The 11,939-nt window shown below is 48.8% G+C and overlaps 1 protein-coding gene across 2 annotated transcripts in view; it reads left to right on the top strand.

Moving 5' to 3' along the window:
- Positions 1–10,548: 10,548 nt before the first annotated feature.
- The window catches only part of IGSF11 (immunoglobulin superfamily member 11), a 109,132-nt gene continuing 107,741 nt past the window's right edge, over positions 10,549–11,939 (top strand). The window contains exon 1 of one of the 2 annotated variants that reach the window (XM_037390362.1): positions 10,549–10,790. In XM_037390362.1, coding sequence (XP_037246259.1) covers positions 10,718–10,790 — 73 coding nt within the window. In that variant the 5' untranslated portion in view covers positions 10,549–10,717. The remainder of the gene's footprint in view (positions 10,791–11,939) is intronic. The other variant, XM_037390364.1, reaches the window with a different exon arrangement.

Genomic DNA, 11,939 nt, shown 5'->3' with positions numbered 1-11,939 from the left:
CCTGCACCACTGGGGGTGGGATGAGGAGTCCATGGGAGATGTCCAAAGGTAACATGCACAGGTATAAGCCCAGCCCCAAATTCAGTAGCACCTGCAACAGCTTTCAAACAGTGATATGTCCAGGGAAGTCACTTAGACTCCTGTCCTACATACATTTTAAATCGTTAGACTATGTTAGTGCAGGTACCACTCTGGGAAAACCGAAGCTGGTTAACATGCCCTGTAATCAGTATGAGCTTGCTGTCATTCTTTACTAATTGGATCGGGATCAGGTACTGTTGCAGTGATGTAGAGGCTTTGGTTTGCTATCACGTATGACGACAAGGAGAAGCTGAGGAAGCTGGTCTTTCTTCAGCCTGGAGAAGAGCAGGGTCGGAGGAACAAACACGTCTTCCAGTGCATATGTGGAAGTTGTCAAGAAGGTGGAGTCAGGCCCTTTGTGCTGAAGATAATTAATCACTGGAACAGGTAGCTCAGAGAAGTTGTAGAGTCTGTGTCCTTGAAGGTTTTGAAGAACTGGCTGATCAAAGCCCCAAGTAACCTAGTCTGAATTGAATGTTGATCTTGTTGAAGTTGTTGATTTGTTGTTTGGTTTTTTTTAAGTAAGAATTTTTTTTTAAATTACTTTTTGCTCAGCTTAGTTGCCTCATAGGCAACTACTTTTAATTCAAAGCTTTAAGAAAAAAACCTTCCAAACCTTTTCTGTGTTTGAGGAGCTCAAACCTGAATCTCTCAACAAAAAGATACAATATGAAGAAAAACACCTTTGATAAAATTTTAGTTGAAAAACTTGGATCTGGTCTATGCTCAGTTTTAGATGTGTCTAGACAGAGTGAATAACATGGAGGGTGGTAACTAGGACTTCTCAGATTTATTTAATATTCATATTCCAGTAGCACCCCAAGGGCCCACTGGTAATGAAGCCCCCCCTAGATTGGTCCAGTGCATGCCTTTGAAGAACATGCAGATGAAGTAAAAAGTGAATGTATTATTAAGGGCTTAATTTAGCTAAATTGAGTTGAATCTGTGCTACTAAACCGAAAACTCCAGTTGTTTTCCTAAATGTCTGCTCCTCCATAGTTCTCTAGCTGGGTTTGAAGAGTTACGTGTTCCCCCAGCAGACCATGCTCTCTCTGGCAAACCAACACCCAACTTCTACTCCTCGTGTCTTTTTGGGGAGCCCCCTGTTTTCAAAAGGACAGCCTCAGCGGAGGTCACATACTCCCTGCTCCTTGTACGGATGCCGTACAGAGGAATGCAGACATGGTGTGATAACAGAGGCCTTGCAAGAGGGGAGGGAGAACGCAGTGCAGGGGAGAACAGGCATGATGTGATGAGAAAAGAAGTGCAGGATACCAGTGTAGACCCCAGCTGTATACACAGCTCACCAGTGATCAGAGAAAGAAATGTGGACATGAGAGCTGGGTAAAAACATTATAAAGAGAAATAAGAACAAAATCTGGTATCTGTAAAAGTTCTCTATATGTAATAAATCTGGGTGCAGCATGGACTTGCAGACCAAGGAAGGAGGAGTGAAATGTAAAATATTGCTAGAAAATGTATAAACCCAGCTCCATGTGGACCTTGGATGGAGGAGGAAGAATACATCAGCATCATGCTCCTCCCTGCAAAGAGAAAGTTGAGGTGCCAGGAAGTGTGGAAAACAATTTCAACTGTATTATTACTCAGACTTTTTCCAGATAATAGTCTGTCTGTCTTTTTTCCTCTAATAATTAGCTCTAGGCAAATAATATTTCTTTGATTAGACTGTTAAGATTTCAATTACACTGACAGTAAATTTTTGGGTTTGCATGCAAGGTCTGTTTCTGTATTGTCTATAGCAAGAATTTGAGTGCAACGGCGGCACTCAGCAAGTGCGTGCTAGCCATGGAAAAATAAAAAAGAAACGATGCCCACAAGAAGTAATACCTTCCTCGGGCTCAGCTTTTTGGCCTCTGGCACAAACCGATCACAGGTCAGATGGCACTGTGGGAATATGTGAGTTGCAGTTTTTCTTCAAGGCTGGGGGCAAGTGGACTTTCAAATTACCGCCTCTGCTAGCCCAGTCCTGAGCTCAGGGCTCTATTTGCTGCATCTTCATTCCCTTTCTCTTAATGTCAGAGGGACCCTGTTAGGATTGCTGGAGACCTGGCTTATGCGTGCGGTGGCCACGCTCAGTCTCAGCTGTGCTGCAGCAACAGCTACAAAACCCAGCAATGCTTCTGTCGGTGTGACCCCTTCTGTCCCAGACGGTTTTGCTGACATCAGCAAAAAGTAAGGCAACTGGTGTAGGGGGGTTTGTAGTGCTGAGCGAGGCACCTTGCTGAGACCACTGCTCTCATTTCTCATACTGTAACCGTATTGTTGTTGAAAGCATTCATTGCCATTCACCTTTAGGAGTTTCATTTGCATAATCATTTTTCTTGCAAGGCTTCAGAACTGGCTGATCTGGACTCTGCACTTGAAAATATCTTAGCTGTGCTTTTCAATATGCACACAATGCTGTGCGCTAGAACAAAACGATCTTGTTGTGTTGCCATAGAGACATCCAGGGTCTAAGAAGGGTTCCTGCTTGAAATTGGACTGTTAAAGGGACAAGGGGCTGTTAAAATTTGATGGAGGGCTTAATCCTTGACCAGGCACTGGTATAAATCAGTGCCATCAGGGTGAAATGAACTGGCAGTCCCAATGTAGTGCTTTACAGACAGCGCTCTTCAGTCCAACTGGCCCAAAGGGGCTGTCGTCTCGGTAGATTCAGCAAAAAAAAGAAGAAAAAGAAAAAGAAAAAAAAAAAAAGAGAAGGGGAAAGGTCCAGGAAATACACTTGTAAATGTTAAATCACTTTACACTTTTCCTTCATTTTCCCCTCTTCTTTGATTTGATTGCTAATTAAGAGGCTTTCCTTTGCACTTAGACAATCCAGCTTTGCTTTTTAAGCATACATTTTTTAAGCGCTACTAAATGAAGGCAGGGGTGAGGGAAGGTGCAAGGCTGACAGCTCTGCTCTGGAGGCTGAAGTTCTGCGTTCACAATGAAAGGCATGTAGTGGGACTACAGCTGCGTTCCTGTGTTGACGTGGAGGAAACATGATTTGGACGGAGAGGACACTACCTTCTATGAGCCTGTTGAGTTTTTAGTCTTGGTGCTGTAATTGCCATCTATAATGACCGTTTTGTGCAACGGAGGGAGAAGAAAATGTCTTGCTATATACATAAAGGGAAGCAAAAATTGGTTGGGAATAGTTTCAGCAGCAAAACCTTCTGGCAGTTAGTATTGTCTTCGCTTGGGACTACAGTGTCTGGGCAACCTACGTGAGCATCAAAAGGGTGTTTACAAGTCCTACTTGCCAGGGTATTTAAAAGCCCTAGGGCAAAGTGGAGCAAGAGGCGGCACTCTGCCCCCTGTTAGTGAATTGTTGGGGACCCTGGGATTATAATCCCTAAATGAGCATTTGAAAGAGCATTAGTGAACACGTTTTGAAAATTCACCTTTTATCATTGCATGACAAGGAGGTACAAACCTGCCATGTGTTATACAGGGTTCCTCACCTCCCCCACAGTGGCTGCTGGACTCTTGAGACCTCCTGGCTCCAGACTCTGGTGAGGGCAGAGATTAATCCTTCCCGCTGTCCTTAAATCAGCCCTGATGACTTCTTCCTCTGGCTAAAATCCTGGCCCTGAGGACCTGGCATCCTCACTGTTCGTTATGTAGCGAGCATGGTAAGATCTCTTAAGAGAAGATAGTTCTGCTCTCTGTCTCTTTGCTGTGGAACAAACGCTTTCTAGCCCAGGCTAATGTGAATTATGCACACCCTGCCCTGCATAGGAAGCCATGGCATATCGTGCCAAAGCAGTATGTTCAGCAGAGCTAAATTTGCGCACGTCCAGGATACTATTAACTCCTAAGGCGCCAAGTACTCCGATAAATACCGTGTGGCCCATGGCTAACACTAAGCAACGGCAGGCAATACTGTCAATAATAGCTTGGAAATTTGCATTCCTGTCAGCGGTGATTTACAGGCTGGTTTAGACTCCTTCCAGAACAGGTGAAAGGAAGATCAGCTGGCATGGGCTCAGGGCAGCTTCCCAGCAGCACAGCAAATGCTGCTGCAAGGAGAGGTTTGAGCCTGAAGTGAAGCATGGACAGCTAGAAATGTTAACCAGCAGGTTGTGTCAAAGTGCAAGCTTATGTTTTGTTCTTATATTACTTTATTCTTATGTTGCTTCTAAATGGAAGACTTGTTGCCCCATGGCTGCCTAGGTTTTGGAGGAGTCACACATGGGATGTGGTTGGGTCCCTGTAATGGAGGATCACGCCAGACCCAGAAGATGCTGAACACTTGTTCCATGAAAGCACTGAAAGACAGGGGTGAGGTGCATACTCTCCAAAATGTGTGTAGCATCATGCCTTGTAGGTGGGAAACCTTGTCCAGATTGATCTTTAGGCCAGTGATACGTAAACCCCCATCACTGCACGGGCCATCTGTCTCATCCAGGGTACATTGCACAGTGGATACCAAAGATCTGAGCTCTCTCCTGCCACAGTCCAACAGAAACGTTTTGCGCAGCTGCACAGTAACATGGACAAGATCGTGGTCCCCAAGCCAGGCAACCCTTCTGAATTGGGAGCAGCCGTGAGGGTGCTACAGAGATACCCGCGTTGCTCTCTGGGCTTGGCAAAGTTGGTGTTTGCTGAATCTGGAAGTGTCTGCCCTGCGCTCTCCAAACTGTCCTGTATATTCCCAGGGTTTTCACCATTACCTGGGATATCTCTGGCTTTTCTAGATGACTTACTGGTTTAAAAGTCATTTTTAGAGGTTATTGATACAGGTAAAATTAGTGACACCAAGGTTGAGCAAAGTGGCCATATGTCCACTGGCAGAAGGATTTTAGCCTCTTGTTTTCCTGGCCTCTATTCATTTGTAATCCTCATAGGAAAAGCAAGTGGCTGAAAAACATTATGTGTGCTTCCTAGTTGCCAATGAACATCAAACAGTTAAGAAATGCAGAAAGCTGCAATATCTTTTATTAGACCAGTGGATGTAATAAGGAAAAAAAGGATGAGTTTTCAAGCATGGAAGCCCTTCTTCAGGTCAATGTGCCCAAAAGCGTGTTGATATTTTTCAGCTGCATCAGCTGGTCTAGTAAAAGTTATTGCTTCTCTGTAGAAGTTATTGCACCTCACATATCTTTAGACCCTCACAGCCATAGCAACACTGCTACTAAACAAGATTCTTGAAGACCCATTTTGTATCGCAGCTGCAGGAATATGTCCACATGACTCTTACCTTTAGTGTATTTCTTCTCAATTTTGTCATCTATTTATTTTCTGTCACGGCTGTGTGTAATAAATTCTTTCAGCAGTTCTGGGAAAAAAATGGAAGAGTGATTGATTTCCATTTTCTGAGCTTTATGGGGTGTGCTACTTAGAAGACTTGTCGTTACCACCATTTGCTGGTGTTTAGTGGAAGATTTAATTCACCTACTGTAATGATTTGGGAAAATCTGTCGATGTACCATTTAGAAAGTTATTATGTAAATGGCAGCATTATGAAATGCTTTTATGTGGTTGCAGCATCCACCGTTGGCTAACGGGGGTGGCAGCGTCCATCTGACAGGGTACAATGGGCAGTTGTTAACCACAGCAAGAACAGCATGTCTGAAGAAAAGATTTAGTTGAAGCCTTGGGGAGCAGTTTGTTCCAAACTTGTCTGCGTGGCCTGGGTTTGGGGGAGTGGGGTGAGAGGGATGAAGGATTTCAAAATATTGAATAAAAAGCTTTGATTTTATGGACATACACTGAAACACAGGGAGTCTCTGGGCAGGAGGAGGGGAGAGGATTTTGTAGCTGAGGAGGCTTGTTTTTACTGTGGGAGCAGTCAAGGAAAAATCAGAAGATGTAGAAAAGATGGAGAGACTTGACAAGATTGTGGATTAGCTCAAAGCGCATTGGGATGCTCCAGGGTGGTCAGAAGTCACAGGGGTGGGGTGCACAGGAACACATTTATTCCTCACGCCACTGAGGAAAGGGGCACCTTGCGGTGCACTAGGTGAAGTTGGTGTGTCACAGCTACTACATACCCGTGATGATGACACCAGACAAACCAGCGTGCCCACAAAGGTAGAAAGGTCTAGGGGAAAGCAGTGCCTCAGCCCAGCTCCTGGGTGCTTGTGAAGCTTGTCTGTGTGGCTCCCTTCCCGTGAAGTGGGGACAGGTGGAGAGAGACCACTTCCAAGGGGTGGGTCAAAGTGGCCTTGGAGAAAGAAACAGCGTGGTGGCCTACTTCAGTGCCGAGAAGTTTGAAAGTACGCCTAATCCACCCGGGTTTCCATGGACACATCCTCTCCTGCCATCTGGCATCGAAGGAGTGCTGAAATTTGCCTGTTCTTTCAAGCACGGGTTTCACTCGGATATTCCTGAGGTCTCGCTACATGGCCAGCATGCAGGCAGAGGCCATTGCTGTGGCAGGGATCAGGATGTCTTGACCGGCATGTGGGCAGCGCTTGCCCGACAGCCTACGTTGTCAGGGCATCGGGCTCATGGTGCAGCGTTGTTGGGCTGCACCTCTGGACGCTGAGGGCAGAGAGCAAACTAGTAAGTACCCACCTCTCCTGGGCCTGAGGCTCCGGTACGCAGACTTCTAAACCCTCAAACCTTTGCACTTGCGACAGTGTTCCCACATAACCGTCACTGTGGCCAGGAGAAAAAAAAAAAAAAATATCTCCTGGGATAGATGAGTTGACAGGAGTGTTGCTGTTTCTTCTTCTGGTTGGTGACATCTGTTTTGTATACACAGGTGTTGAGCAAAACAAATCTAGGGTTTTGTTTAAACTTTTTTTATTGAAAAGGTACAGAGATAGTTAATTGGGTGTATCTCTGAAGGTCTGTCATATTTCTTCTCGGGTAGGATTAAAACAGTTCAATCTGCAGACTCTATTTTCTCTGTCAAAAGGAGATAACCAATTCCACAGACTGAAGTTATTAATGATCAACTGAGTGAATTTTATCCATCTCTTTATATCTTGGAAGGACACTTCACTGAAGCTGATTTTGATCAATTTGTAAGCAATGTCACCTTCAATAAATTCCCATCTGACAATAGATAACCCAGTAACAAGCTGGGAGACAGCAAAGGTGATGTAAGACTTGGCACCTATTGCAGCTTTTGAACCCAACTGCGTCCCCACTGGTGTTTTTTTAGAGCCATGTTAAGGAAAAAGGAGAAGGAAAAAAAAAAAATAAAAAGAAAGAAAGCATTATCCCAGAAAAAAGCCACCTTTTCAAATTTGATTCAGAAAGATGTTTTTCCCTGAGACATGAGAACTGCATTACTTATCATAATTCTTTCAAAAGAAAAAAGCAGGTGGGAGTGGTTTCTTTCTGTCCTTGCCCAGCCTAGTGTGTAAAGCCTTGGCAAATACCTTGGCCATTCAGTTTAAGGATCCCATGTCCGTTCTTGTGAGCGATGTAACACAACTGAGTGCTGCAGTGGTCGCCTGCCAGCATTTGATGCTTGGGATGTTGCAAGCGATTCTCCTCTATCCACAACGTGCTATTCCATCAGTGACAAGGAAGAGGTGTAGACACTCACTGGTGGGAAAATAGACTGCTGGAGGAGCAAATATATGCCTGCTCCTAGCTCTAGCATCCAACCGGCTGGAGTGTGCTGTACTCACTGAATCAAAGGTTGGCATAAGCCTAATATTTTGGGGAAGGCTCAAGGGCAGCTCAAGTAGAAATTCAGAGTTCCAGGAACAATATCTCCTCGTCCACGTCCTTTCTGTACAATCTGAGAGCTATTTTTGGAAGTGGTGGTAAGGCGGAGAGGGAGCCAGGGTGAGAGGACTGACTGGTGCATCTGAAGATTATTATTCCCTGTGGCTGCTCCATCCTTCTGGAGCGTGGCCACAGACTGTTCTTTGCAATTGCTGCAAGAAGCAGCTAAAGTCACTTGCTGTGTCACTGTGGTTTGCAGGTAAGACATAGTATCTGCTGTGGTGACCAGATCCTAAAGGCGATTAAAATGCTCCCTGCTTCTGCCAGCTTGGGTCAGAAAGGAATCTTTTGGGTCTGTTTTGGGGAGGAATGCTTTCTCTGACCAGCAGGCTCTCGATTCACGGTACACTCACTGCGCTCTTTAGGAAGCACTTAATTCAGCCACTGTACAGGGCAAAATGATCTTCGCTGTTTACCTACCAGCTGATGCACAGCAGGATGCAAGGAACAGTCCAAGGCGAGCTGGGATGGCATTTGCAAAATGCAGTGTGTCCTTATACTAAAAATCACGCTTATTTCCATTAGGTCAAAAGAGCTTCCAAGTCTTGGCAGAGCAGGAAAGCAGTGCGGCAGTCCTAGGGAGAATATGCAATTTTTCTTGGTTTTACTTGATTTGTCTTTCCGTCTTTTCATCCCTGGAAGTTACCTGAAGGAGTAAGGGTAGTGGCAGACCACTGTGCCCAACATGCTGTATGCTCTTTGCCCTTGACTTTGGTGAAAGAGGTCATGTTTGGCAAGAAACATTCATGGGCTTTCATTGTGGTTAGGAGCGTGGACATCCCCATTGCATTCCTCTGGGTAGTCACTGTACGTACCCACAAGGACGGGAGCTTCCTGGAGGTGCTTCTGATCAATAAGAACACCACATTCCTCTGTCCTTTTTCTAGATGAAAAACTTCAGTCCCCATATTGCTGGAGAATGAGGGAAACAGCTGGGCTATGACTCTCCCTTCAGTGCTTTTCTGAAGTGTTATGCTTCAGCTGCTTGAGCCTTTGCCAAGAGCTGGCTCCTTAATGGAGCAGAACTGTTTCTTAGCCTGCCTGCCCATGGCAGGGCTGGAGTGGAGGGGGTTTTGCAAGAGTGCTGGGCCTGTAAGGCTGTCCACATTGTCAGGTTTGATGCCTGAGGATATGCAGCAGGCACCTGACAGACCTGGAAAGAGGCTGCGGCTACACCGCTTGACGGAGCCTTCTCACCCCATTGTACCACCAGTCACTAAATGAAACCCCAGCCCACACAGGAGTCAGCAGGAGTTTCACCACCAGATAAGGGCAGATCAACCATTGCTTCTCATAAATCAAGGTTTCTTTCCAGAACCAAGAAAATCAGTAAACCTGGACTGCTGGGGTGACATTTTTACCTAGCCCTCTGGTAGAAGGGTGCGAAAGCTTGATGCTGGGCAAGGCAGAGCTTAGCCTAGGCTGGTCAGATGGGACCTAGTTTCCCACTTACTGTTTCCACAGGCACCAGCTTACCTTTCTCATGTTGCTTTAAGTGATTTCTGTCCTGCTTTCCGCTACCCCAGATGCTTTTCTTGTCATCTTCACTCCCAGGTGCAGCTCTCCGCTTCTCAGCAGGAATGCAGCCACATAAAGGGTCAGTGCAGCTTCAGAGGCAACCCAGGGGGCAGAAACCTGAGAGGTGCTGAGCCACGGGGCAGGCTGGGCCTGGGGATGCTCCCAGGGCCTCTGGCTGGGAAGGAGGTAGCCAGAAGCTTCACAAGGTGGATTGGCTGCCTGCAGGCCAGGCTTTGGCGGGGAGGAAACTGTGTAGGGGAATGGAGCAATCGTACATTTGCAGAATTGTTAGAGGATTTTCCTAGCCACACTGCTTATGTTCACAGAGCAAAACTAACATGGTCAGACTTGGACAGGGAGCTGACCATGTGCAACGAGTTGGCCTGTGCGAGCTCTCTGCTCTGATCCTTTCATCAATCACCACCCTAAATTTGTAAAGGGCTCCTTTCCTCCCTCGGCACCCTTTATGCGCACGCTTGATGCCTAGTGCGCGGGGTTTTGATGGATTGGGTTTTCTGTGTAGCCTTAAGGACTGCGATTACTCAAGCTCATGACACAACTTGTTGGCAATTTTTGTGTTACATAGTACTGCGGGACCCAACTCCACGAGCTGCCTTACTCCCTTCAGAGGTGGCTTGGTCCGATTTCTAGGGATACTGAGCACTTGTGTCTCCTGCCCCAGCTCCACGAGCTGCCTTTACTCCTTGCAGAGGTGGCTTGGTCTGATTTTTAGGGGTATTGAACACTCGTGTCTCCCAGGCTTTTGAAGAGCAGCATTAGGGTGGCTCATACCTTTGACCAGCATTTACACCGTGTGCTGCAGCGGTGCCTGGTCCCATGCAGCACATCCCAAATAATTTGCTGTGTGCTGCCGCTTTTTTCTTCCGTGCAGCAGTAGCCCTGGAGAGAAGAACCCCCCACGCTGCCGCGATGATCCGGAGATGCGGGGGGGGGGGGGGGGGGGGGGGGGGGGGAGGGGGCGATCTCCCACCCGTGCTGGACCACGACTCGTCACCCGGGCCCGTGCAGCATCCCTACGGATGCAGCGGGTTGGCGGGGAAAGGGGGTGGGGGTGGTGTGGGGGGGCACCCCCCGTTCTCGCGGGGAGGGAGGGGGGGTGGGCTGTGCCGCCGGTTGCCGGGACGGGACGCACGGTGCGGTGCGGGGGGGGGGGTGCCAGCCGCAGCCCGGCGGGTTGCGGGGGCGGCTCGGGGCCGCCAGGCTGCGCTCTCGGGCCGGCGGCCGCACCCGCCGCCCTCCCCGGGCTCCCGGGGCTTGGGGCACGGCGGAGCCTCGCCGCGAGCGGGCGGTCCCGGGACGGCGCCGGTCCCACCATCATCATCATCATCACCAGCGGCACCTGCGGCTGCGGGGGGAAGGAAGGGCTCGGTGGCCCGAGCTAAGCCCCTCGCCCCGGCCCGGCATGACGCGGCGGCGCCCCGGAGGAGGCGGGAGGTGGGTGCCGGTAGCCCTGGCCGCTCTCCTGGCCCTGCGAGGTGAGTGCCGCACGGGTGGAGCGGGGACCGGTCCCCACGGACGGGGCATCGGCGTGGGGACGGTAGCGGGGATGGGGCGGGCCCGCCCCATCCCCGCTACCGTCCCCACGCCGATGCCCCGTCCACCGAGCCGGTGGGGAAGTTTTCGTTGCGGTCCCACCGGGGATGCTCGGAAATGCGGCGGCAGGCGAGTGCTTTTGCAGGCAGGCGTGGGGAAGGAGCGCTGCTCCGCTCGGCTCCTCTTGCTGCCTCCCCTGCACCATCCCCCTTACTATTATTATAAATATATATATATATTTATTTATTTGTTTTTCTTATGGTGCTGTCAAACTCGCTTTAAACCGGGCTTCACGTTAGGCTTGGCTGTCTGGGCCTAGCCCCTTGCTAAGCTCACCTGGGTGGAAAACTCTGGGCTATTCTTTAGGCCCTGAGGTAGCAGGGAACTTTCTGCAGAGATGCTGACAGGCTGCTCGGAGCCCTCCGTGTCCCCCTGGCCTCTTCCTCCCAGCCTCACAGCAGGCTCCTTCAGCTCTAAGTGCCTTTCCCTGGGGATATGGAGAGAGCCAAACCTCTCCATCACCTCCTGCCCCCAAAAGCCCTTCTGAAATAAGGTGTGTAGCCTGGCCCTCTCTGCGGAGAGGGAACAAACTGCATGTGACAGATGCTACTCACATCACTTTAGTGCATTGCTGGGGAGCACCAGGAGGTGCTGCGATAAGGGCAACAGAGGAAACTACAAAGTATGAGATGTTCAGACTCATCTGTTGATCAGGGGCTAATTACTTCTTTTAAGTAATGCCAAACTCCAGAGCAGGCCTGCTCAGCTGTGTTTTACTGAGGTCTACAAGGTAATTTTCTGAAGGTCTGCTCGCTTATGCAGAGGTCCACTAAGCAGCTCTGTGGAGGGTCTGCTCTGCAGTGAGCAGGGCACAGCTCTGCTGAGCCAGCTGGGCACTGCTGCGGACCACCTTCACTACTGGGAAGCTGGGAAACCTGCTGGGAATGATCCCCGAGGGAGTGGGAGGACAGTAAGAAATGACGGGATCTCCCACAAGAATACCTGAGATGTCTCAGCAAGGTCTGGATGAAACTTCCTCGCAGTCTGGATCTGGGATGGAGTCAGCTGCTTGGGTGGCTGTGCCTGGCTCT

The sequence above is a fragment of the Falco rusticolus genome, chromosome 5 (assembly GCF_015220075.1).
Source record: "Falco rusticolus isolate bFalRus1 chromosome 5, bFalRus1.pri, whole genome shotgun sequence".
Classification (NCBI taxonomy): Eukaryota; Metazoa; Chordata; class Aves; order Falconiformes; family Falconidae; genus Falco; species Falco rusticolus.
Note: the sequence above shows the minus strand (reverse complement) of the source record. Positions and strands in the feature narration are given on the sequence as shown.